The 27,959-nt window shown below is 42.9% G+C and overlaps 1 protein-coding gene across 1 annotated transcript in view; it reads right to left on the reverse strand.

The window, feature by feature from the left end:
* ELOVL6 (ELOVL fatty acid elongase 6) overlaps positions 1-27,959 on the reverse strand; it is a 104,053-nt gene that overhangs the window by 34,612 nt on the left and 41,482 nt on the right. The window contains exon 3 of the mRNA XM_012727973.1: positions 336-467. Within this exon, the coding sequence (XP_012583427.1) occupies positions 336-467 (132 nt within the window). The remainder of the gene's footprint in view (positions 1-335; positions 468-27,959) is intronic.

Here is a 27,959-nt window from a genome sequence, read left to right on the forward strand (position 1 = left end):
GCAGAAGTAAATATAATCAACACACTGCATCTAGTCCTGAGCCATAGCTGGGCTGGGCAGTGCACTGCAATTTGCAGCATATAGCAAGTACAATTTGGACAAGAAAGGTAATGGCCACAGAGGCCTCAAAATACAAAATCATCTGTAACTTAGTCAATCTGGTTGCAATGAGCCTTCTCTCCTGGCAGAGCTTTAGTTAAGTCCTGAATTCATTCCATAATAAACAGTATGAGATGTGATATGAAAAGCTCAGCCGTTGCTTCTCTTTGCCAAGTCCAACAGAATGGAAGGTTTTGAATGGGAAAACAGAAAAAAAGAAAGAAAGAAAAACTCACCTGAAGACAGCTAGGGTCAGAGACCAGAGCACGAGCGGCTTCCTCAGCTCAAACTTGGCCCGCTTGTTCATCAGGTGACGACCACCGAAGATAAAGGCAGCATACAGCGCGGAAAACAGGAACGATTTCTTCCTGAGAACAGACAAAACCCCCAAATCTTATGAGATCAATATCTCCGTGCAATTAAATTCATTATCTATTAAGCATCTGCTTTTATTCCAGCTCCACCTCGCTGAGCACTGAAAACGCAGATTTGGGAACATCCCCAGTGGCTGGACAGCGTGTTCCCAGCAAGTGAACATTTGCTGACTTGGATGAACCCACCCTTGATAGGTGAGGTCGTCCAGACAGAACAATCTTGTCAGGATAGAGGTGTTTTTCTTTTGGGGCTCCCTAAAAAATCTTTTCTTGATTAAGCTGTCCTCGGGTGTGTGCAAGTACAATCCCCACCCCCTCGCGTCAGGGAGGTGACCCATATGGTGCAGCAGATCTCTCCTGTCTCCCCCCCCCCCCCCAGCATATCATTTCAGTGGGTCCACCTGTGTTCCCTGCTCTGTCTCAAGTGAGTTCTTTCACCCTCTGGTACGTATGAATAAATAAATCTTTAAAAAAAAAAAAAGATTCACCGCATGATTTAGGTTTCTGGAGCCTAGTTTCACACTGGATGGCTGTATATACCACAACCGACCTGCACCCGGCTCTAGTGCCATTCACCTGGCCAAATCGGTCCCTCTTACCCTTCTTTCCACCCCCCTTTTCCTTTCTCCTCTGGTCACCACCAAATCTATCAGAGCCCAGGCCTCAAAATTTCAACCACATAGACACTTTGGGCAAGAGTCATTTTAAAATTGTATCTCTCCAACAGGTTAACACCACCAACTGATTATTTTGGAGAAATACATGATAACTTAAAACACTAACATCAAGTGCCATGTTGTATCTACAGGACAAAGAAACTCATTTCTTCAAGTCTATAGTGAGGAATCAAAATCTGGGATTGTTCCAGATTTAAAGCAACTAAAGAAACTTAAAATCCAATGTAACAGATAGAGCAATTCTGCACCTATTTACATAAACCAACTGTACAAAGACATGTTTGTACTCGGGCAGAAGGCATGAACGATATCAAACAGAAGCTGCACTTCCTGGTGGCTTGCAACCTGGCCAGGTGTATCAAGGAGCACTTCACTGAGGAGACCTGGACAGCAGCCAAAGACACAAAATCGACTGTGACTCAGTAGAAAGCAAGAGGCCTCCTAAGTAATTTGAGCATCTGAGCATGCTTCCCGGTCAAGCCATGTTCCTATTAAAATGGTTACTCCCCACTCCATTAGATGAAAAGAGTTGAATGTAAGTTACAGGCAACACAGAAAGCAAAATGCATTAACCTGAGGAATAATACTTATAAAATGCTTCCAATTTTTTGGAAACTACTGACTTATGAGGCGTCTTGACACAACTAATGCTCATACTTCAGTGAACGCAAGTGACCTCCTTGGTGACACCAAGGGCGCAAAATAAAATCATTCATAATTTGCAAAATTATGACTTTTGCAAAATTCTAGCAAGTTAAATAAAAACAATACATAGACTTTCTAAATGACAAAGGTTAACTAGTCTTAGGGGTTAGGAAGTGATTCCTCGAGGTTGACTAAGTGCTAAAGTCACTTTCACTAAGTTTGGCAAAATCTGCTCTTGAAAAGTCCAGACCTAGCATACAAAAGTGTTAATAAATACCTGTTCTATTATTTTGGTGGAAAAATAATTAGGCATCTGTGTACGTGGGTGCTCAGAAGCACAGAGTATAAATGAAAATTTCCTCTGTGACATGTTAATAACTAAAAAACAAAATACTCTGATTTCCTCCTCTAGAAAAGGCTATTTCTATATTTCAAACAGAAGTGGGAAAGTCTCCAGTTTCATGGCAATGTTTAATCACTGTCTTCATTGACACTGTAGAAGTTTTTACTAAGGAGAAGCAAAATTCTAGCAAGTTAAATAAAAAAACAATACATAGACTTTCTAAATTACAAAGGTGACAATAACCAGTCGTAACGCTTAGAAAGGGATTCCTCTAGGTTGACATAGTGCTAAAAAGCTACATCATTTAATCCTCCTAATTGTAAGCACTGTCTTCATTTTTTGGTGAAGGATACGGATTACAAGCTCTCCCTGCTCCACTGTGCTACACTTTCAGGGCAGGAGGTCTACATGTGACATGTTACACATGTCGCCTTATAGCTTATAGGAACTCTTTATCCCTCCTACTGAATTGCAGGGTTACTGTGCTCACCTTGTGGTACACAAGGTATCTTCACCTTTCAACCATCCTACCTCCTGGACATGGAACACTCATCCACTGCCTGGAGAATGAGTAAAATACACACTCACATATTTTATAGAGATAGATAGATATAGATAGATAGACTGATATAGATATCTATCTAGATATAGATATCTATCTACCTAGATAGATATATCTATATATAATTGAAAATTTCCCTTATAGTTAGTTTTCACCCTTTCTCTTGCTCATTTGGTCAGTTACATTGACCAGTTGCAATCATGAGCCAAGTTCAATGGACATCTTCATATGATCTTATTGTTGCCATTAGGAATAAATGATACACCTCAAAGAAACAAGAATCAAAAACTTCCCTCAGTATTTACCCCCTCTAATTTCTTCAGTTCTTGACAAACAATCCTAATGCACTAACTTCCTGCAAAGACCGTTCTCTTGTTGCTCATATTCTCTCCAGATGGCCTTACAAAGCCTCATTTCCATGTCAGTCAATATAGACACAGAATTCTAGAATTGTAAGGAGCCTTAGAGCTGGAGCCCAATTTCCATGTTCTACACAAAGGGAGTGGGGAAGGGGGTGCCGATGACAATGACAGTTCAGGATTATGCAGTTGCATATGGCATATAGGCTAAAACCACCCCAAATTGTCTTGACTGAGCTCAGGCAGGTAAGCAAATATGGAATTATCATCTAGGCCACATCTGGATCACAGACAATTAATCCATGAGAACGGATCAAGAATAAATGTAACAATGAAGTTTTTAGAGTATACTATTAAAGTTACTGTGGCAAAATTCAAATAATGTATTGCATTAGTTTAGACTGAACACCGGCTTCTTCTCTGACAGGGAGTCACTGAAGGAAGTATTAACTCTCAACTCTTCCAGCGATCAAAATAGCTCATTTATTGACTGTATTATGATTTTTCCATTTGGTTTAAAAAGATTTTCTTCAGCAAACCAGGCAATGTCAATGGATTAAATGGCTTTTCTGTCTGGCATCTATTTGGCAAAAGTTCAGTTCTAGTCATGATGAATAATGACTTGTTGCTAGCCCACTTGCTATTTAATGTGAATAGATGACTTCCTTAATGCTTCAATCGCAATCTAATAATACTTCATATTCTGGCAGGCTTCCATCGCTGGGTGGAAGGATGACACTCCACTGTTTTATTACTAGAGAACTAGTTGTTGTCCATGGTGTGGGATCTTCTACATAATCCAGCCCAATGCTTCGCTGGAGGTACTTAATAAATACCTTTCAAAACGGTGATTTTGTAGCTGTAATTACAGGGTAACCACCCAAATAAAGATGAAATACAGATGTGCTTTGAGATGTGATACTTAGGTTTACCCTTGTCCCCCTTCCATTTCTGCCTTCCATATGAATAATGCATATTAGTGCATCGTTAACAAAGAACAATAACACCATTATTATCCTTAGAGATCTGGGTTTCTCTACCATGCTACTCGTTCAGCCACATTCTTCAGAGGTGTTTTTTTATGTTCTCACCACAGTAGCTGCTTATGATTCACATTCATTGTTCTACCCAGCAACACATCTCAAAGAGCGTGCATATGTTCAAATGTTTTTTTCAAGGCCTGGGGTTCTCTTGAGATCAGTAGTTAGCTGGAGTCTCTTAAACATTCACATCACGGTCGGAGCCAAGCTGACGTGGACTCCTTCAAGAGCCAAAACAAGTTTATTTGAAAATGGCGAAACTTTCATGTGGGTAGCATTTCAACATGGGATAATTTGCTCATTAGACTCACGGAATTGGCCTAGGTTCCTTCATACCCAAGCGACCTTGTTTTCTGGCCTCTGTGATGTGTAAGTTTCAAGGAGTTGTTGAAGTGAAAATTAAGGTATAAAGAAGGAAGAAGACCTAGAAGCAGCTTCTGCTTTGACAGACATCTACCTGTCATGTAGAAAGTTCTGGACCCAAGAGTCTGAAGTTGATACAAAAATGGCCACTGGTAAGGTCACAATCTTTTTCAAGAATTCTTCTTTAGTTGAGTTGCAGAGTCAAGTCAAGAAACAATAGAAGGTTCTGAAAGTAATGTAAAGCAGAGACTGAAGAAAATAGCACACCAATTATTGCCAGTGGATGTCTAGGATGACTAAGAGTTGATTAAGCCCATAAAAAAATTTTCTTGGGTGGTTTTTCCAATTTGTGCTCTTGGAGATCCAGCCAGGTCTGGATTCTAGATTTAAGATTTCAAAAACCCCAAGACTTCACCAAGGTATTTTTCTATATTAAAAATAAGGGAGGGAGCCTCCCTGGTGGTGTAGCCAGTTAAAGCACAGCACTAAGAAGCTAAAGGCACTTCAGCATGAGTTTGATCCCCGCCCCGGGAGGTGATTCCACATGGCGGCAGACCTCTACCGCGCGCTGCTCCCCTCCTCAGTCGGCCTGTTCTGCTCCCCACTCTGTCTCTGATGTAGACTTTCACTGTCCCTGCACCTCTGGCCTGTACCCCAGTTCTGTATGTATGTATGTAAGTGTGTGTGTGCGTACGTACATACAAATAAATAAAGAGATAGAGAGATAGATAGATAAATAAATGAGGGTTTCCCTGGTGGTGCAGGGGTTAAAGACAATGCTCTTAAACTATCATCTGTAGAGGCAGCATGAGATCCATCCTTGGCCAGGGAGCTGAACCACATGGCACAGCAGACCTTTCCTGTCTCATCTGCTGCTCCCCTCAGCAGTGTATCTCAATCAATCTGCCTGTTCTGCTCCTCACTCTGTCTCTAGTGAGTCCCTCTCACCCCCACACCTCTGGCCTCTACACCAATTCCTTTATGCATAAATAAATAAATCTTAAAAAAAAAAAAAAGGACTATTTTCTCCACCACTATAACTGGAAATTAATCTGTACATTTAAGATTGCTTATAAAGCTAAAGAAAAGGGTGTTATTCTAATCTGGAGCGTTTAACCCAGGAAACCAAAGGTGTTATTTCTGAGTTTCTTTGAATTGCAAGCACCTCCTTCTTCTCACTCTGCTTTCTCCTCAGATGCTAATTCAAACATCACAGGTTCTCTTCTTTTTTTTAAAGGAAAGAAAACCATTCTTTTGTAATCCAGTGGATGAAGGGGGAGCTCCCTCAAAGTGGAGTTTTATCTAGTGCAGTGGATTTAATAGCAGGCTTCCCTAACAAGGTTCTAGATCCCTTTCCATGGAAGCACAACCCTTTGGGGTAGACTTGTCATAAAACGTTGCTTGCACGGATCTGTCAACATATTGTTTCACCCCCTTGTCACCTTTAAAAAAATCTCGATGAATTATGCGTTCCTGCTAGTTTTCTTTTTGCAACTGGAAAGAGAACCTTTGGGGGGAAAACATTTCAAGATGTTACACATCCAGGCAGACCTGAAGAACAACCACCCTTCTAACACTTAAGCTGGCAATGTTATCAATTAATTACTTTTGTTTCCTTACATGCTTTCACTTCCTGATGAAAAATGGTGACATCTGCCCATTCGAAATGTAATAAACTGTTTCATTCACTATCTGATTATTATGCTAGAGAATGAATCATAGACCAATCCTTAACAGGAGTCAATTCTAATCTAGTTTAAAAGACAGGAAAATTGTGTTTTTCAATGATGTCTGATTAAAAATTTTGAGGCAGACTGTTGCCATGAGAAAATGCTCTGTGGAAGGAGGGCTTTCAGGTGGACTTAGGGCTTTCCACAAATGGATAGAGACCATTTGGATTTAAGTCTCTGGTAGTGCATATGACATTAGGCTTTGGCTAAGTGAGGAGACTGCTGGAGCTCTGCAGCAAAGGTGGGGTGGTTGCCCTACGTTATGAAGGCTATGTATGGCCAGCAACTCATTACTAATCATTCAAGTTAATTAATCTTCACAGAATTGAAGTCTGGGGCTCACTTTTCTTTTCCTTCCTAGTTTAAGATACCCACTCATGTTTATACCATTATGGGCCTTGGGTGAGAGAGGGAAGAATTATCTAGTGACCCCCCCAACTCCACTCCCTACCCCCAAGAGCAGATGGAACTACTTGTTGGAGCTGAGCAGACCAGACAAAGCCATTGAGCTGAGAGGGGCAGAATAAAACAGGAACTCAGGAGCAACTTGGCATTAGCGGCCAGTAGTCCAGTGGCAGACAAGGCTGAAGTCAGACCCTACAGCTCTAAGTGGGGATATTCTGCGTCTTCCCCACAGTTGGGCTGCCAGGGCAGAAGCTACAGAAGTGCTCCAGTGAGAGCTGCAGGGACTTCTTTAGGGAACTGCTGAACTTCCCAGAAACAATCACCTGGTGACCACCTGGCAGGCCTTCCTGGTGGAACAGGGGTTAAAATAAATCTCAGCACTATCATTGCTGAGACCAAAGCTGCATTCGTATTCCCTTCGTATTCCCGGCCAGGGAGCTGACCCACAGGGCACAGCAGACCTCTCCTGTCTCGCCGCTGCTCCACTCAGCAGTGGATTTCAGTTGATCCATCTGTTCTGCTCCCTACTCTCTCTGCTGAATCCTCTCATCCCATACCTCTGGCCTACACCCTAGTTCTTGAATGCATAAATAAAACTTTTAAAAAAATTATCACATGGCGCTATTTCTACATCTCATCTATTTAAGAATTAATATTCTGTTCCAATAAAAGTATAGCAAAATGGTAGCATAGTGTTCTTTCCATAAAGGTGATGGAAATTCAGTGTCCTTAGTTGTCAAGTAGAGTAAATGTCCATTCCCATTCTAATCCTAAATTATTGCATCTTAGAGATGCAAGAATATTTTGTCTGTGTTTTTAAAAACATGGTTTGGCTAGACTGGTTGGGAAGAACCACCTTCAAGGTTAAAATCAAACATTTTAGATTATAAATCAAGAGAACCAGGACTCCTCTTTTCTTGGATAAAGGCCATAGCTTATCTCCACCACCTCTGAATAAAAGTTTAGCCAAAAATGTATTCATGACCTTATCAGACAAATCACCCACCTCAAAGCAAACTATTAATGAGCTCTCACTTAACAAGACAATGTAAATTTTCTGCATTTTTCAGAAGCATTGTTCTCAATGCCCCCGTCTGGCTTCTCAAGTACTGTGACTGTCACTTCAAGTTAAAATTTCTTTCTTTCTTTCTTTTTTTTTTTTTTTAAAGATTTATTTACTGGCCAGAGGCGTGGAAGATGAGAAGATTCACCACAGACAGAGTGGGGAACAGACCAGGCAGAAAAACTGAAATACACTGCTGAGGAAGCAGGTAAGGGAAAGTCTGCAGCACCACGTGGGTCAGCTCCCTGGCCAAGGATGGAACTCTGCAAATAGCTGTATAGTACTGTGCTTTGACCCCTTGTTAGAATTTCTAAGTAGTTATCTTACCTAAACTGAAGTGGTTTCATTAGCAATTCAATCATTGTGCAAGGAATTTCCTTTGTTCTAAGACAGAAAGCTCACATCTGAATTTCCTAAGAGATGCTTCCTAGGTAAGACTATTTTAAAATCTATAGATAGTAAGCATAATACAGAAAGCAAACTATAACTCTGAAACCGCTCCTAACACTTCAGTGATTCCCTGTCACCAGTTTAAAGCATTACAATTTATAGCCCGAGAAAGTCTATTGTGTAATAAGGGAATTATTACTGATTTTTTTTTTGCAACAAAAATTGTCAAAATATGACTCAAGGTTGCAAAGAAGCAATACTTGTCTAATCCACTCTAATGTTTACTGACCAAGAAATACAGAAATTTGGTAATATGAAATATTAAAAGTATAGAAAAATAGTGAAATATGAAAATCTGTCTTCTGCTTGTCATCATCCAGAAGGAATCTCTGACTGTTCTGTAGATAATAGATTTACCCAAGAACTGGATATTAAAACCAGAAGTGAAAAACACCCTATAAAAAGATCATAATAATTTGTAAGAAATGGAAACTGGATTTCAGGCTTACAAGATTAGGTCCACTTCAGACATAGAATTTTCCCAGACTCAAAATCAAAATGACAGGTACATGGTCAACTATGTAATCAGGCATAAACATATCAAGACATGCAAGTACTTTATACTGAAGGGCTAAAATTTTCCATTTCTGCATCATTTTACTGCTACTCTATATTTATAACACATTTTTCTTTATCCTAATTGCTTCCGACAAATGTACAACAGCTAAGAAATATTATCAAGGAAAAATTACATATTTTCATGTCAAGTGCGCATGATTCAATAAATTGCTGTCAGGAACTATCTACTGAATATATATTTTGAAAATATATTGGGAGAAGAAGAAAATATTTCCCAAGTGTTATTTCTGGATTAGGGAGAAAACAGTCTAGCAGGGCTGGAGATTATTTTAGGGTTTAGCTCACAGATACCCTTTTGTTACTCAAATGAAACTTACATGAAAAATTAAGCCCAAGTAAAAACTAGCAATGACATGATCTTTTTGACAAAGGTAGTGAAAATGACGGACACTTCACCTATGAGATGTCATCCAATTATCCAAAAAGAGCTAGCGAGAGATTTTAAGTAGGCTACTCATTTTTCACTTTCAAAGCCTGAATGTTCATTCGGTGACAAAAGCTGGTAAGCCCTGGGGACAGCCACTAGGAGTACTTACCTTTCCAAGCTGCTGAACAAAATGCCACAAACTCAGTGGCTTACAACACGTATCTCTCATGTTACAGGTCTGGAGGTCAGAGTCAGGAGATGAGTCGGTGGGATTCCTGGCCTGTGTTCCTTCTGAACTTCTAGGGCAAAAGTTTCCTGGCCTGTTCCTGGAGTGTGTCAGCATTCCTTAGCTGGTTGCCTCTTGCCCTCTCTTCAAATGCATTGCTCCTACCTGTTTCTCTGACCACTCTGGCTGCTTTTATCGTCAAATCATTCGCTCTGACTTGGGCCTGTTCTCAAGGACCTGTACATGCCCCATGGTAGACTCCAGGACCACAGCCCCAAATAGTCCTCCAATTTTAAGGAGACATGTGATTCGGTTGTACACACCCATAGTCCAGGACCTTATCTCAAATTCCTTAACTTAATCACACTTGCAAAGTCTTATGCATATTCATAAACTCCAGTGACTAAGATATGGACATCTTTGGGGGGCAATTATTCAGGGTACTGCATAGATTCACCTGAATAACATTAAATTCAAATGCTGTGCATCTCTGGTTTGGTTTGCTTGCTTTAAAGCCGACTGCTTTCCTCCAGCTCAGCTGCATTAATCCCAGAAGCCAACAGTCCACTGTCCTGCTTTGGCTGAGAGAATGTCCTGTCCTTGGGGTCACTCAAAAACATAAGATCATCCTCCCTGGTGGCTCAGAGGGCTAACGCGCAGCACTGCAAGCTGGCCGCAGCCACTTCAGTGTGAGTTAGATCCCCGCTACGGAGGTGACCCGCATGGCGCGGCAGACCTCTCCTGACCCGCCAGCTACTTCCCTCAGCAGTGTGCTTCATCAATCGGCCTGCTCTGCTCCCCATTCTGTCTCTGGTGAAGCCTCTCACTGCCCCTGTGCCTCTGGCCTATACCCCAGTTCTGTATGCACAAATAAATCGTTAAAAAAAAAAAAAGAAACGAAAAAACACGTAAGATCACAGATACCAGTACTTGAGCTCCAGGCAGTAACACAGGACTTAGTACACACTACAACAGAGTAGGCACCGAAGATAGAATTTGCAGTAAAACCAACCAACAAACCCAGCTTATTAGAAAATATTCATAAATATTCATGGACCCTAGCTGTCACAAGTTCTGCGTGCATTTTATTAAAAAAAAATAAACTTATTTATTTGCTCAAGTCCTTGTTCATTTTTAGGTTTCTCATCTCCTGCTCTTTTGCAATAGCCCGGATTGTGTGACTTGTGACCTCACCAGATACAGCTTCCTATTTCAGAGTTCACTTACTGGCCATTTCTAACAGTGAGTCTTCATGTCAGCATGTCCTAACATGCAGCATTCGACAGATGCGAACTCCAGTTTCTCTGTGAACCTTCTTTTGGTTTCTTGAACAGTATGTTCTCTTATTTCATCTCCAACTTCACCACTGGCTCTTATTTTTATCTCCTCTGCTGTCTCCCAAGATAGTGGGCTCGGTTTGTCTATACAGGTGGTTCTCAGTCAGGTTAAGGATGTTGCTCTGACGCCCAGGGCATCTGCTGAGCTATTTTTGATTGCACAACTGGAAGGGTTGGCTAAGAATCACTGGCCCCACTGTTAATATCGCTAGAGTTAGAATCCCCAGCAAGACAGATATGTAAAAAATACACTAAGAAAAGACAAATTGGGAAACCTAAACGTGTTCAAATGTGGTACAGTCTCAAATGTGCTATGGGTTGCTTCCTGACTGCCCTGCCTGGCCATTCTGCCATCACACAGCTCTTGAAGAAGTTGCTTTCACAGGTTGTACCGCCTTTCTGAACTTTCATTTAAATGTAAATTTTATAGAAATGCTGAAACCTCCATGGAGTTATTGAAAATGTTTTTGGTTGATTAGGTTGCATCCTAACAAATGAGTAAGTCTGGCAAACACCTCCTTGCATTTACTTTGGTGTCTTGAAAATATCAGGAAATAGGTTAGACATTGGGTGAACTTTAAGGCATCATGGGAGTATGTTTTGCAAAACATACCTGAGTTTTCTTTTACAGTCTCAAAAAATCAGTGAACTGGCCAGGATGATGTTACTTGTGCTCCATACTCTCGGGCTGAAGGAATAGCTATCAATGTGTCCCAAGCACAGGGTAAACAGAGTAAGCTTTCCACTTCAGACCAACAGGGCAATTGTTTTTTAAGATTTATTTATTTGTACAGAACTGTGGTACAGGGCAGAGATGTGGAGGGTGAGAGGACCCACCAGAGACAGAGTGGGGCACAGAACAGGCAGATCGACGAAGTACACTGCTGAGGGGAGCAGCGGGCGGGTCAGGAGAGGTCTGCCATGCCATGTGGATCTCCTCCGGGGCAGGCCGGGATCGAACTCATGCGGAAGTGGCTTAAGCTTCTTAGTGCTGCACTTTAACCCGCTGCGCCACCAGGGAGGGCCCTTTTAAGATTTTTTTTAAAGATTTATTTACTTATGCATACAAGAACAAGTACCTGACAGGTGAGAGGATTCACCAGAGAGGAAAACATAACAGGCAGATTGATTTCAGTATATTTCAGTCAAGCAGGGTGATTTTTAAGTGGAAAACAAGTAAAATAGCCAATTCAGGTCAGTTTTGACCTTCATATTCTAGGATTAGTCCCATATCTGTCTACAGGGACACCAGGCACTAATGTTTCCCTTGCCGTGAAGGTCAGGCGGACCCCATTTCTCAACATCTCTCTAGGCAAGAAATTGAAATGGAAACTCTCCCCACCGAGAATGCCCAGAATGCCCACTACATCGGCCCCTACACAGAGCTCGCCTTGAAGCAAATTCCAGCTCCTTTTGCATCTCTTTACTAACCAGTCTTACAGAGTAAGAGCATTAATTCCCTGCTAGTCCCTCCTTAGCCTCATCAGACAATGCTGTAAAAACATACCAGACCATCCAGCAGAATTGACAGCTCTTCTGAACTTCTATGTTCTCACCCAATTTCCCTGAAATAATTAAATGGCAACTTGATAACAATGAAGATGGTTAGAAACTTTTTTTTTTTTTTTTTTTTACAATTACTAATAGGAGCAGCTCTCTTTTGCAAGTCTCAGGATCTTGTAGGAAAATTAAGAGCCATCATCGGATAAAGCATGCCAGCGATAATGAACAATCAAGCCCGCTGTTCCAAAGTCTTTGAACATTCATTGGCTACTCTCAGGCATCTGGGCTGCTGTATTCCTGCCACGCTTGGAAACACCTGTACTCTGATTTGTGTACTAAGCTGCGCTGTACAGACAGTGGGAGCTAGTCTCCAAAGCCAGTTCAGGACCTTTCATTTTTCTATCTGTTAGTATTTTCCACATAGATGGGAAATACCACTTGGCTCTACTTTTTCCTTCATTTACAGATTCAAAGCCAGGGGAAATGACAAAAGTCCTTTTGGGGGGACAAGAAGGTTGCTTAACAGAACAATCGCTCAAGGTATATCAAACAGATGTGCATGAAGGGCCTAACTCCCAAGTCCTCGGAGACTGGCAAAGGAATTGATTTTATTATTATTTTTTAAAGTTTCCTTTTACTACTCAGTTGAGAGGCAGGAATAATCTCTGCATTTGCATGTCAGGTCATTTCTGGGTGAACTAAGGTGCAGCTGTGATTAACCCAGAAGGTTCTGAGGAGAGATTCTCAAAACCACAGCTGCCACTGCATCCTTTCCTCAACCAGACAGCTCCTCAAGGAAGCTGAGATGTTTAAGGAAAGAGAATGTGGTTTGGCTCAGGGTTTCTTTGAAAGCCAGGTTATATTCCCCAGGGCGTTCCCCTGGGGGTGTGCCTGAGCAGGGAACCCTCTTCTGCATGAGTTAGGGTGCAGCCACAGATGTGGGCAGCCAGAGATCTCTGTACAGCAAGCCCTTGCTGCTCCTGTTCTCTCTTATTGTCAAGACCAACTTATTATACAATGAGACTTGAGAGTCAGAATATTCTTTGCTTAGCTGAGAAAAATTATGTCTAAAAAGGACTTGACCCAGTAGTTTACTCAAGATGCAGCCTTTAGTTGAAGGCATTCTAGAACCCAGTGGAGAAAGTCTAGATGCCGAGATGTTACAGCAATAATGGGAAGTGTTTACTGAACCCCTGCAGGCTGTGGGTCTCCATGTAAATCTCTGCCACTGGAACCTACTGCTCTGTTACAGAAACAGGATCGCAGGTGGGCTTGGAATGCATGAGTGTGCAGAAACTGCTTTAATCTGGTCAAAGGATTCGTAACTGTGCCCTTGCTGTACTGCAGGCAGTGTATTGCAGGCTCACTGATGTTTCAAAGAACCCACCTCCATCTCCTTCTGCAGACAGACTAAAGAACAAGTTAAGATCTACAAGGAGCCATAACTTTTCTGTGAGATTGGTGAGATTTAAACTTGTTGTGTACTGGAAGGTCTCTGCCATCATCCAGGCTTCTGCTGTGTCTTCCTACTTAGATTTACCCTGCAGCTATAGCTGTTCGAAAGGACACCCGCTACTGCTATGCTTTTGAATCGACACTGAAAATCAGTGAGGACAAGTTCAAGGCTACCTATAAGGAAAATTAAGCACTACACTATACAAAGGCAAGCACTTGACCTTTTCCCACTAACTTGTTGAAATGTCAGTGAAACAAGGTGGGTCACGGGTTCTCTACACATTGGAATTCACTTGACATGCTCTCTCGGACTCTATACAAAAGGCTTCTACAGGACACAAATAACTTTATGCCTGTCCTGGAATCATTCCTTGTAACTTCCCCTGGAACCTTCTAGATTATAGTTCTACCCTGGTCTTGAAAGCACACCACATCCTGGGCCCCTCTACACATATTCCCACTAACCTGAGTACCAGACCTGGGGTCCTCTGTGAGCTCTGCAGTGTGACGATGGCTCCGAGCCCTGTCCTCTCGTCACGGCTCTGCCATGTACCTTCAAGGGTATTGACTGTAGCCCTGAAGGGCCCCAACTGCGCCTAACCCCACTTGGCGCCCACAGCACTGGCTCCCCAGGTCCATGAATGAAAGACACAGTGGATACCTTTAAAAATCTTTCAACTTGGGCCCTCCCTGGTGGCGCAGCGGGTTAAAGCACAGCACTGAGAATCTGAAGCCACTTCCGCATGAGTTCGATTCCCGCCTGCCGCCTGCCCCGGAGGAGACCACATGGCGAGCCAGACCTCTCCTGACCCGCCCGCTGCTCCCCTCAGCAGTGTACTTCGTCAATCTGCCTGTTCTGCTCCCCACTCTGTCTCTGGTGAAGCCTCTCACCGTCCCTGAGCCTCTGGCCTGTACCCCAGTTCTGTATGAATAAATAAATAAATCTTAAAAAAAAAAAAATCTTTCAACTTGGGAAAAGGGGGGGATGGGGAAGTACTTTTGGGTCACTGACTAGAATAGCCAATACTCGGGCCATCTAGGAACCTTCGCTTGAAAAACCACTGATTCGAGGTCTAAACAGTACACATTATATTTTATTTTATTTTTATCAGGAGTGCAAAGAATCCTACAAATTCATGTGAATGTAATGCTATTAATTGTTTGAAAACCTGTCCTTGAACTACAGTCATGCTTTTGCTGAGGAGGGCCTGTCAATACCACCCGGGAATGTTAGAAAGCGATCCCAGGCGGTGGAGTTTTTGCTGGCATAAGACTACGTGATGCTTGCTCAAGACAACTGCTGGCATCAGTAAGGAAGATGGGAGAGAGAGCAGAGAGCAGGACTGTCACTGTGCTAGTATTATCACATTTCCTCCTGGTAGCTACCTTCCACAATCAATAGCATCTCTGTTCTTCCCTGATTCATTTCCAGACAGACTGTGTGAAGGAACAAGCCTTATCTGAAATCAAAAGAATGCCAACAACATCATACTTCTTTGATGATGAGTAAAACATATTTATTTGGATAAGAATATTATAATGAAAAACGCAAAGGTGCTATTTGATGTCTATCAACAGGTAAAGAAAAGCAGGAGGGTACCTGATTCAGGTGAGGAGGCGGTGATTCATGTTTTCTTGGTGGGAAGGTAAAATGATAGATCTCTTGGGAAAAAACAATGTCAAGTATCAGTCCCTTTCAATCCTGCAATTCTACCTGAAGGAATTAGTCTAAAGCAAACCATGCTCTTAAATATGGTAAAGGCTAAATAATCACTACAGTACAACAGTGAAAATACAGCCTGAGTCTCTAGGAGTCAGAATATACTATGGTACAGCCACTCAAAAGACTATTCTACAGCAATTAAAGATACATAAATGTGTATCATTCTAGCATGGGAGAAAAACCATAATGTGGCAGAATTAAAATAGGGGCAGGCGCTCCCTGGTGGCACCACGGGCTGGAACACAGCACTGTGAAGCTGGCCGTGGTCGCCTCTGTAAGTTCGATCCCCCACCCTGAGGGTGACCCACATGGCGCAATAACCTCTCTTGACCAGCCCACTGCTCATCTCAGCAGTGTACTTCATGGATCTTCCTGTTCTGCTCCCTGCTCTATCTCTGGTGAATTCTCTCTCGGCTCCTGCACCTCTGTCCTGTACCCCAATTCTGTATGCATAAATAAAATCTTAAAAAAAAAAAAAAAGAAACAAATCCCTCCCACCCGAAGTGATAGTCCTATTTTGCAGGTGGCAAGGTTGTACAAGCTACTTTTATGCTAGAAATTTCCCCCTTTAACGTCACAAACTGAAAGTTTTATGCTATCAACTGAAATAGTAAAATGTTTTTATTTTTTAAAAGTACACAACGGTAACCACACCAGGCATTTTAGTGAGAGTTGCGTGAAAACATCCACATATTCTGCTCCTGTCTTATTGTAAGATGAGAGACTGGCTATCATTGTACCTACTGGAAGGACAAAGAGCTATCTCCGTCTGGGTTGTCGTAATGGGCTCTGTGATCTTCAGCAACTTTAGTCCATATTTTTATCTGCCTCCGGGTACTCTTCCAAACAACGGGGAAGTTAACTTCAGGCTTGTTATAAACCATCAAAACACGGCGCCTGGCAGCACCTGACGTATCAGAGGGACTCAATCCAGGCTATGGTCTGCCATTGCTAATATCAGAGGCAACCCAAAGAGACCTATTAGAGTCAAATGCAAAAATCAAGCTCCATGGGTATTCTCTGACCAAAGGTATTTCAAGTCTTGCTAGATCACTGCAGAGGTATATATGATACTAGGACTCCTGTGAATTTGATATTTACCTTTGGGGAATACTTCAAAAAAGCAATCTGAGCAAAACAGCACAATCCAAATTTGTAAGGAAACGGAATGGCTATGAAAACAAGTCACTGAGATAGATCATTTCAGTTTGAAAGTAACACAAGGAGCACTGGGAAACAGTGATGTGAACACCTCCTTCTTATAAAAAGTCCTGGACAGGAAGCAGGACATGGGTATTCTTAGATGACAGGAATCGTAACAATTGAAAATAGATACGCATGTGCCTTTAGGTGTTTCTGAAATACCTCACACAAAAACGTTATAGGTCAAGCGTTTCTGAAATACCTCACACAAAAACATTATAGGTCAATACCCTTTTGATCTACTTCTAGTTATTAAGTACTAATGTTGCAGTAAAGAAAAGAAATTAAGTCTAGCTGCTTCCTGCTGCAGTTAAAGTGCATGCAATGCTATGGCATCAATGTTGCATACTTCTCATCTTCATGACTTAGCGTTCTACAAACACCTTTCCTGCAGTACATGGGAGCTGAGATCATATGACCATGCAGCCTCCGGGAGGAGAAGCACTGTACTGTGAGCCCCCTGCTCTGCCTTGGAGGTAAAACACAAACCTGGCCACAAGGTGAGAGGATGATCTAACCCAGAGGTGTAAAACTGGCATCTCTGCAGACATTCTGGTAGGAAGGACAGGGTACTGGATTGCGCCGAACCAGCTACTGGCCAAGCATCCGCCTTTAATTCCACACGCGGGCACTGAGTGACCCATTGAACCATGAGTGCATCTACCAGCCATGAGCCAGCAGCTGTGAGCCTCCTCCTGAGGGCTGACAGCAGCTGACCTTCCCAGGGGATCTCTATGCACAAGTCAAGAGGGGCTGCGATTATGAATCTCATCATTGTCTTTATCTGGTTCCTATTGGCTGCTAAAGACAAAGACGCGTGCAGAAGTGCTAAACCCAGCCTTTTCAGTCAAACTGGAGGTGCCACTCTCCCAGACAGTCAAGGGACAGAAATCGGAGTGGCAGTTTTCAGGATGAAGGTGCCCCAAGATGGGCAACACAATCCCAGTATCTAATAGCTATTTTTTAAAAAGATTTATTTATTTATGCTTACAGAACTAGGGTACAGGCCCAGAGGTGTGGAGGCTAAGAGGATTCACCAGAGACAGAGTGGGGAGCAGAACAGGCAGATCTACTGAAATACACTGCTGAGGGGAGCAGCAGGCGGGTCAGGAGAGGTCCGCCATGCCATATGGCGGGTCAGCTCCCTGGCGGGGGATGCTGCAGTGGCTTTGGAGAGCTTCATAATGTGGTGCTTTAACCCACTGCACCACCAGGGAGAGCCCTCTAATATTTATTTTTACTTAAAAAAAAAAAATCGTGTTGAATCACCATTGATTTATAATACCATTAAGTTTCAGGGTACAGATTCACAACTGTGAGCATAACTCAGTTCATCCAGCAAAATTCCAGTGCTCTCCCCACTAACTGATTGACTTTCCCTCTACTCTTCCCTCCCACCCCCCAACCACCATATTTTTCACCTGGTCTCTGAAGATTTTTGCAGTGATGTATTATTTCATTTGCTTTTGGTTATGTACATTCCACATAGGAGAGAAACCATCCAGTAATTGTCTTTCTCCTTAGCGTAATCACCTTGAGTTCTATCCATGTTGCAAAAAGGGAAGAGTTCATCTTTTTAAATAGTTAAGTAGTATTTAATAGACACCAGAACTTTTCTGCATTCAATTGTGATGGGTGTTTGGTTTAGTCTTCTGTCTTGGCTATTGTGAGTAATGCTGCTATGAACACAGGGTGGAAATATCTTTTCAAAATCGTGTTGCGTGAGTCTTCCTCATTTCTGTTTTCTAAGTTAATTCTCTCTCCCACTTAGACCCTTTGGCTAGGTCCACTGTGAGGAGTGTCAGTCTGTAAAATTCTCAGTGGCTTTCCTAGTGGAACAAAGGGTCTCCGCACAATGAAGCTGTCAGCAGCCACTGAGGCACGAGTTTGATCCCCAGCCAGGGAGCTGACCCACACGGCACAGCAGACCTCTCCTGTCTCCCCGCCACTCCCCTAAGCAGTATGTTTCAGTGGATCTGCCTGTTTTGCTCCCCACTCTGTCTCTGGCCTGCACCCCAGTTTTTGTATGCATAAATAAATAAATCTTTAAAAAAAAGTAAATAAAATTCTCATTCAATAGGTGGCAGAGTTGTGACAATAAGCACAGTCAGTCTTGCCTGCAAGACATGGGGACATGATAGCCAAGAATTCTTAGCTATACCTTACGATGATAAAACAAGAGCTGGGCTTAACCTAAATGACACCAAAATTATTTCAGTCTATTAAATTGATGGATTTAGTGGTTGTGGGGCATAACTTGACTGAATTCAATGATTTTTGTCGTGTAGTCACTGAAATTTACCTCATAGGTCTTCATTGCAAGCATCCATCATGCATCTCCTGAACTGCCCCCAAAAAGAAAGGTGGTGTGTTTTGACAGCAAAATAGCTACACAGAAAAGTACATTTTTCTCTTCCTTTCCACCCCACTTGGGTCTCCTGATTATGCAGGCAGGAGCTAATCACTTAGCAGACTGTGTGCCAAGTCCAGTTTCAGCTCTGAAAATGCATCTAAAATGAGTCTGATGAGAACACCTGCTTTCATGGAAGAAAGCAATCTGCAGACTCAAGAGGAAAAAAATCACATAAAAAAAAATAACATGGTAGATCATAAGATTATCAATACTCTGGAAAGAAGAAACAACAAAGTGGTAGAAGGGATATTAAGGGGGGTTGGGAGGGAGGAACAAACCAGAGCTTCCAACAGAGTGGCCAGCTAGGGGTCAAGAGAAGGTGGATTTGAGCAAGAAACTTGAAGTGAGGGAGTAGATTGCTCTGGAAAGGCTGCATGGGGCAGAGAATTAACCAGGACAAGCACAAATCCACAGGATACAGCCAATGTGGGCTTTAGAAATTTCAGCCTGCTAAGATTCTGCTGCATGTATAAGTTTGTGTCAGCGCAACTCTTCTCTTAGTTTTAGTAACTTTTATAGACACACATGTCTGCAGAACACTAACATTCAGGACCATAAGCATGAAGATATCTAAGAAAGTTTACTCATTTGTGTAAGTAACTAAAACCTTGCTTAGGGGATATGTATAATTATCCATCTGACTTACAAGAAATCCCAGCATTTTGAGATTTGTGATACCACCTCTTGTCAATTAAGTTAGTCCATCGATAGAAGATTATGAGGTACCACGGCAGAATCTAGAATTAAGACAGAGCTCAAGTAGCTTGCCACCAGAGATCAATTTATCTAATCTACCCTCCTGAAGAAGCCATGTAGTATTCGTTCCGGGTTTCTACTACTACCCCCAAACCTGAATATACAAACACAAACCTTATTCCCCATCCAGAGATACAATTCGATTTTCTATAAGCACATTAATTCTGCTTCACCCGTAAACTGGCTTTAGGACCAAGTTATCCAAAACAAGAGAGAGAGGTAGCGGTGGTGATGAATAATAATTTCTGCCAAGGACAAGCAAATAAGTCTGCAGATTTCTTCCGGAGTCAGCAGGGTACAAAAGTCACTTTTTAAAATGTATTTCTCTAAATGTACATTATGAAGAAGCAAAGCTTAATGGCACTGCAGAAATTAGAACTTTTAAAGGAAAAGGCAAATGAAAATGATTAAAGTATGATTTTTAAACTAAAAAAAGAACAAAGTTCTTTCTTTCTTTTTCTTTTTTTTTTTCCCTTCCAAATACACTAGAGCAAAAAAGAAACAAAAAATTATACCTTTCACTCCAGGACTTAAGGAGTTGAGGTGATGTTTTCAATTTCAATCAAATAATAACACTACATGCACTCTAGCTGATCCTGATTTTAGGCAGTTATCAGAGAAAAGAAACACCAATACTTCCAAGATATAAAATATCGACTTGCCACTTAAAAAAAAAACAAAACTCAACATTTTCCTAGCTCATCCTTTCTCCAGTCACAAAAAGGTATCTATATATCCTTACAGAACACAGACATCTCAGCAAGAGAGGTGAAAGCTATCTCCCTAAACATGAACTTCCTTTATTTCTTATCAGGGTCAGTGAGATGGTTGGTTTATGGGTCATTTATATGTGTTCACTTGCGTTTATGCAACTGATTTTTTTTAAATTTTATTTATTTATGCATACAGAATTAAGGTACAGGCCAGAAGTGTAGGGGGTAAGAGGATTCACCAGAGACAGAGTAGGGAGCAGAACAGGCCGATGGACAGAGCACCAAGGGAGGTTTGCCACGCCATGTGGGCCACCTTGGGGGTGGGGATTGAACCCTGCCCTGAAGCTGCCCAGCTTTGCAGTGTTATGCTCCAACCCGCTGTGCCACCAGGGAGGGCCCCACAATGGATAAGATTTTTAAAGGGGATATTTTTATGACTTTAAAAATGACAAATAAACACAATATGTATTTTGTCTGAGTGAGACAAGAGAGATTGGGAGTGAGAATTAAGAGACTGAGGAAAAGCTGGCTCCAGTGACAGTCTTACACACAAAAAGTCTGACCTCTGGCCCTCCCTGAGGCGCAACTGCTTAAAGTGCAGCACTGTGAATGCTTCGGCAGGAGCTGGAAAGCCGGCCAGGGAGCTGACCCACAGGGCGTAGCAGACCTCTCCTGACTCCCCGCTGCTCCCCTCAGCAATGTATTTCAGTGGATCTGCCTGTTCTGCTCCCCACTCTGTCTCTGAGGAACATTCTCACCACCCCTGCACCTCTGGCTTGTACCCCAGCCCAGTTCTGGATGTATAAATTAATAAATCTTAAAAAAAAAAAAAAAGACCAAAATGTCAGATCTCTCGGCGAGCCGGGGTAGGGAAGAGAGCACAACAGAAAACCTTATCTGATGCTGAGTGCTTGGTGGCCAAGGGTGGGAGAGTAGGAGATGAGAATGCCCTAACTTTCTCTCTGGGGTCCTGTTAGGAGACGACTGCTTCTGGTCCTCTGTCATCTGCTCATTCACAACAACAGCTAAGCACTTCTCCAGGCTTATTTGAAGTGTTTCTCAACGTGGTCCACCAACTGGCAGTCTCAGAAACTTCGGGGTGCTCACTAAGGAGGCAGATAAGCTGTCTGAGACTTTCTGAGTATAGAAGCAGCAGTGGCTGAACAGGAGCATCCCTTTCACAGTTCAGGCTGAAATCCTCCTTATAGGGAAGATAGTGTTAGGAGGTGGAGCCTTTGAAGCGCTACTTCCTGTGGGTGGGGCACTGGGCAGTGAATTGGCACCTCCTAAAAGGAGCGCAAGAAAGCCCCACGTGAGGTTGGAAGGGAAAGGCAGCCATCTGGGAACCTTCCCGCCCAAACATGGCACCCATCTGGATCTTGGACTTCCCAGGCTATAGAACTGTAAGAATTATTTCTGTTCTTTAGACAACTCAGGCTGCGGTATTTTGTTAGAACAGTCCTCACAGAGTAAGAACCACAGAGTGACCCTCCAAGTCTGCACTTATGAACGGCTCTTGGGAGACAAGCAGACTTGAGCTCATCTCCTTCAGTATACTCATGATTCTTGAACTTCTTATTTTCAGTCACCATCACCTCCCTGGATTCCTGGCTTCCCTACCTTGAACATCACACAAATACAACACATCAAAATCAATGGCGTTCTTCCATCAAATAAGTATCGAATATCATATTACCTCCCAAATCGGTGAATTACAATGAACAGACTTTGAGAGAGGAAAGCTAAAGACAGGTAAAGGGACCAACAGTTTCTTCCAGACATGAGTTAATTGCTCAACATCATTTCACTCAAAAGTGGACCATAAACAGGACCATCTTTGTCAATACAATACACTGCGTTTGCACAATGAGGAAGTTGCCTAACGACAGATTTTTCAAAGCAGATCCCTGTCATTAAGTGATGTGTGACTGTAATCTGTTTTAACAGATTGAGGACACGGGCATGGTTGCCTCAGACCGTGAAAAGGGACGCCCATGTCCAGGTAAAGCGTCTTATTGACATGAGAAGTTAACAAAAACATTCAGTTGCCTCTTTAAACAGAAAACTGAAATATTCCTAGTAAGCAAGCTGATTCAGATGAAAGTAAAATTCTTCCAGGAGCTACTTTCAAGGGGATAAGTTGGTCTATATCAGTTTGAACGTAGCCTATTTACCTGTTAATAAAATTCTGCACAGCCTTCGGGCTGATGGTACAAAATTTTGCCAGTTTAGTGTTACTAAGAGCTTATTTGGGCTGAGGGTAATCATGACTCATATTGCTACTCCACAAATATTTATTGAATTCCAAGGACATGCAAGGCATTGAGAAGTTAAGAAAGTAGATCCATTCTCTGAGCTCTTATATTCTCTGGGCTCTTATAGTCTTTTGGGGTAATAAACAAGTATATAGAAAAGTAGAGGGATGGCTTATAAAGAAATACTCCCAGTAATAAGGATGTTGCTAACCCAGATTTAGGTAAGATGAAGAGGTGAGAGGTGACAAGAAGGGCAAGAAGTGAAGTACATTCTCGCACATAGTGTAAATGCAAGTGCTTGACCCTCTTCAAGCCCAAGGGCGGGTTGGAGAGACTTGAACCAGAAACAAGAGCACAAGAGTTTTTACAGACATGTTAAAAATTTCCTTTGAATCCTATCCTATTCTCAGAATGAGAAGTTACTGAAGACTTAAAGTGAAGTTGACATGTTTTTGTGACACAAAGTTGGCTCATTAAATAAAATCTAAGTGAATAAGCACGGGGTATTAAGGGGCACAGGTTAGATAAGGTTAAGGCAGCCCTTAACCATGTGGTCCCGGGAGTCCCCAGAGCTGTCCTCTTAAGGGGAGCTATTGACAGCAGTTGGTCACATATGACAGAGTGTTCAATGCATGAGTGGTGTATGAGGCTTGTCAAGAGCTCTGTGCAAATGATTTCACTCCGGCATAGCTCACAGGACAAAGGGTAACATTTCCTCATTGGTTCTGTTGCTTATCATGTCTTTGCACATCATTCAAATTTTATGTTCTCTCCCATCACGTGCCAACTCCCAGTAGGCAAGTCAGTTTCAGGGTTAAGAAAATATTCATCCATGTTCCAGACCAACAAGCTAGAACTTGTCAAGGAAAGTTCTCAGCTCACGTGAAACATGTTCTTCCAGATCCAAGCAAGGCTGTCACGATCAGGATAAATAAGTCACATATATAAATAAGTGTGTGGCTGAGCTATTGAGGTTTTATATTCTTGCCTCAAAGGTAGAATCAAACTTTTATAGTACAGGTTGATCTTGCTTTATGCAAAAGATTTACTCCAGGAAAGCCACATGTATGTATATATATGCATGGATTTAAATGACAGTGTATTTTGAAAACATTTGTGCAGCTCCCCCACTGAAGAGAAATTTAACAATTATTTGTAAAAATCAAATACTGTGTTTGGAGGTTCCTCAAATTGCTAAACATGGAGCTTCCATAGGACCCAGCAATCCCACTGCTAGGTATCTATCCCAAAGACACAAAAACACTGATTCCAAAAGATACCTGCACCCCAATGTTTATTGCTGCTTTATTCACAATTGGAAAGACATGGAAACAGCCCAGATGCCCAAAAATGGATGACTGGATTAAAAAGATGTGGTACAGGCCCTTTCCTGGTGGTGCAGCGGGTTAAAGCACAGCACTAAGAAACTTAAGCAACTTCCGCATGAGTTCAATTCCTGCCTGCCCCCGGAGGTGACCACATGGCACGGCAGACCTCTCCTGACCTGCCTGCTGCTCCCCTCAGCAGTGTACTTCATCGACCTGCCTGTTCTGCTCCCCACTCTGTTTCTGGTGAAGCCTCTCACCACCCCTGAGCCTCCAGCTGTACCCCAGTTCTGTCTGCACAAATAAATAAATCTTTAAAAAAAAAAAAAAGATGTGGTACATATACACAATGGAATATTACTCAGCAACCAAAAAAAAAAGAAAAGAAGAAGAAAGAAACACATGTCTTTTGCAGGAACATGGATGGAGCTGGAAAAGATCATGCTTAGTGAAATAAGCCAGAAAAAGAAGGAAAAATACCAGATGGTTTCTTTCATAGCAGGAATATAAAGGAACAGGCGAGAAAATAATGATAATGGTGAACAGCTATATACCAGAGACATTTTGTGGGGGTGGAGTGGGGAATGGGATCAAAAACAGCGGGGGAGGGGAATGCACTGGACTATGGTGATGACACATGGGTGATATGGTGACGGGAAGACCAAGGGAAGACAACTGAGATGGAAAAATGCAAAAATGATGTAAAAATAAACTACTATATATATATATATGTTAAAAATCAAATATTGTTATTGCTCGATAGATTTTCTCAAGTGTGGTGTGTCTATACAGGAGGGTTCTCTTTCTTACTGGGGGGGAGGACAGGCTGTCCAGTGCCCAATCCTGGAACACTGTGAGTCTCAAGAAACACCCCACGCCAGGTCAGACATACTAAGTGATGCCCACCAGGGATGTCTTGTCACTGGAATGGACTCATCTCAATGGACTGACTCTTTAGGGGGTTGTGGGGATAAGCCAGTGTGGCTGAACTGCCAACCAGAATTCCCTTCTCTCCCTGGCTCGAGCAGGGGCCGCGTGGGGATAGAGTCCACACTAGGGTAGGTAAGCGGTCAGATGGACATGTGACGCACCAGCTGACGTGGCCCTTTGGATTTTGTTCCCTTTCGTTCTCTCTCCTGCCCGGTCACCAAGCTAATACCTGAGAACAACTGTCTCATGACCAAGAGAAGGACAAATGTGGGCAAATGACATGACCTTGCTTTTCAAAAGGCATCACCGAGCTACCCAGTCAGCTCAAGACTACATGCTCCCGACTTTGGTTATGTCTAACAAGGAAAAGCCCACATTTAACTTCGGTTCCATTGGTTGCTTCTTCTGATATTTCCAGTTTGACATGCTGTGAATCAACACCTGTATGTTAACTACAATTATTTTCATGTAGTTGAGCCTAATGGGTCAAGTGACCGGGCTCTGGATGCTGAAGCAGAACTGACATGACCCAAGCTTCCCAGGAAACAACAGATTTTAAATGATTTTAGATGATTTTAAACAAATTAAAGTTACAGTAATAATCTGTGCACAAAGCAGGCCAAAGTACAGGCCAGCTGGGATGGGATGGTTAAGCCAATGTATGATTTGAGGCCCTCCCTGATGGTCTAGGGGTTAAACAGAGTGTCATCATTGCTGTGGCCTAAGTTCGATCCCCGCCAGGAAGTGACCCACAAGCCACAGCAGACCTCTCCTGTCCCATCTGCTGCTCCCCTCAGCAGTGTATTTTAGTTGATCTGCCTGTCCTGCTCCCTACTCTATCTCTGATGAATCCTCTCACTCCTCCATGCCTCTAGCCTACACCCCAGTTCTTCTATGCAAAAAAAATCATGTGGGCTGGTGATTACAACACCTCTATTTATTCCAAGTCATAACCTAGCATGCAGGCGCCAGGATTTTAAGACCAGTTTGTACGGCCATGAGGACTCACTTTAGGATCTCAAAGATAGCAAACTTAGATTTGTGCATAGGTATGGGTTTATACTGGCACTTAGTTGCATATAAACACAGGTAAGCACTTACTTCTGTTCAAGGAGACGGGATGTGACTGAACACACTATGAAAATGAAGGTTCGCACCTCACCCACCCTCCTCTATGATTCTGGCTATTTGTTGCTTTGCGTTGCACTTCAACAGCATCTTCTGGAGCTAAGGAGATCTCTGAAATCAGGGATTCTTCAGGATGTTTAGGATCTATACCTTGAATTGAAAATAATGACATATTTACATAATGTGCTTCCCTATGGAATGCCCGAAGCTATCCTCATTGAGGGTGCTCTTCCCGAGGGGAGATGAGACCCAAAAGACCTGGCAAAAGAGTTTGTGCTGCTGAGACCTACTAGTGTGGATTACTTTAAAACTGGAATTGCTCAAAGTTGTTTGTGTTGGTTATGACCGGCCAGAGGATTTCCAATTCGCCAGTTTATTTCATGACATATAAAGCAATCTTTTCCCTAAAAAATTAAATTCCCTTTTATAAACAAGATTAGTATCTACAGAGCTATCAGCAACAAACCCAAGTTAGTATAGTGTATATGAATTCAAAATACAGGCTCAACGTCTCCAGCGGCTTTGCTTATTTATTGAATACCTTCATTAAAAAAAAAAAAAAAATCACCCGGGGTGGGGGGATCTATTAAAAAAATAACAAAGAGCAATTGTAATTCTTTGGGTCCCGTGAAGAGTCAGGAATATGAGAATCAGTAACAGCCAAAAGGTGTGGTCTGGGGGGTGGGGGGACTGTGGACCCCACTTTGAGAAACACGATCACTGTCCCAATGGCCGGGGAGACAAATCTCTGTTTTGTCTGTGAGACAAGACAAGTGAACGATCACTGACAATGTCTCCGAGCCTCTCCGGAGAGGGATGAAGTACATACAAGGCACAAAGGAAGGAAGAAGCAAAATCCTCCTGCAGGAAGAAGCAGTTTGAAAGGAGGAGAACCAAGGGCCGCTCTCCTGCCCCGCCTGTGACCGTGCAGCTGATGCTCTTTTTCTTCCCCCTTTTCCGAATAAATGTATTCTTTTAAATATAAGAGGAAAGAGGGGGGTGAGGAAGGAAGGAGGAGACCAATCTGAGGAGAGCAGAGAAAGCACGAAGTGGAGACAGCCTGACAGGTGGGGGCGAGGGCGCTCAGGGCACCGAGATAGGAGGCCCAGAGGTGGAGGGAGAAGCCCTGTTCCCAGGGATGTTGATGCTTAGGTGGCACTGGGTGGAACTTTCCATCCAGAAGGCACAGGAGGTTGGAAAGCAAGGGAGGACAGACACAGGGAATTGCAATTTCCAGGACATTCTCCTCCAGGAGGTATGGGAGCAATAACCCCACTGCATCTGTCATCCAAGAAGGCCCTGCACTGGGGAAAGATGCACAGAACAAAGCCGTGCGAAGGTGGGCCTCACCCCCGTTTAGTGAAATCAGTCAACAGGGGAAGTAGGACAGTGGGTCTTGGCGCTTATCTGGTGAGGGCTGAGGAGGAGAGAGGGCAGGGGGTGGTTCCTGGGGCTCTGGTTTGTTGCGAGTTTGGTGGTTGGGGAGTAAAGAAGTGTCACTCTACTGTTTGCTAATAACGATAAAAGACATTTGATAGGATTGCAGGGCTTACCAGGAGACGGAAAGAAAACTGGCTGGTGTGCAGAAATACCAGGCTGCATGAAGAAGCATCACTGTCCCCGTGGGAGTGGGGAACTCATGGACAGACAGAGGTCAGGTAGAGGTCATCCAAAGGCAATCAAGGGCGATCAAGGCAAGGCATGAAGGTCAACCAAAGGGAAGATTCTGAAGAACTGGCATGGGGCCTAACAGGGAGGGAGGGGCCGCCCTTGAGGTTGGAGGTAGAAAAGAAATAACCAGCTAAGAGGGGCCTCCCTGGTGGCACAAGGGATTAAGCACAGCACTGTGAAGCTGTCCACAGCCACTGCAGCAGGAGTTTGACCCCAGCCAGGGAGTGATCCACGTGGTGCAGTGGACCTCTCCTGTCTCCCCACT

This window comes from Condylura cristata, unplaced genomic scaffold, assembly GCF_000260355.1.
Source record: "Condylura cristata isolate star-nosed mole 26May11 unplaced genomic scaffold, ConCri1.0 scaffold00021, whole genome shotgun sequence".
In the NCBI taxonomy this organism is placed as follows: domain Eukaryota; kingdom Metazoa; phylum Chordata; class Mammalia; order Eulipotyphla; family Talpidae; genus Condylura; species Condylura cristata.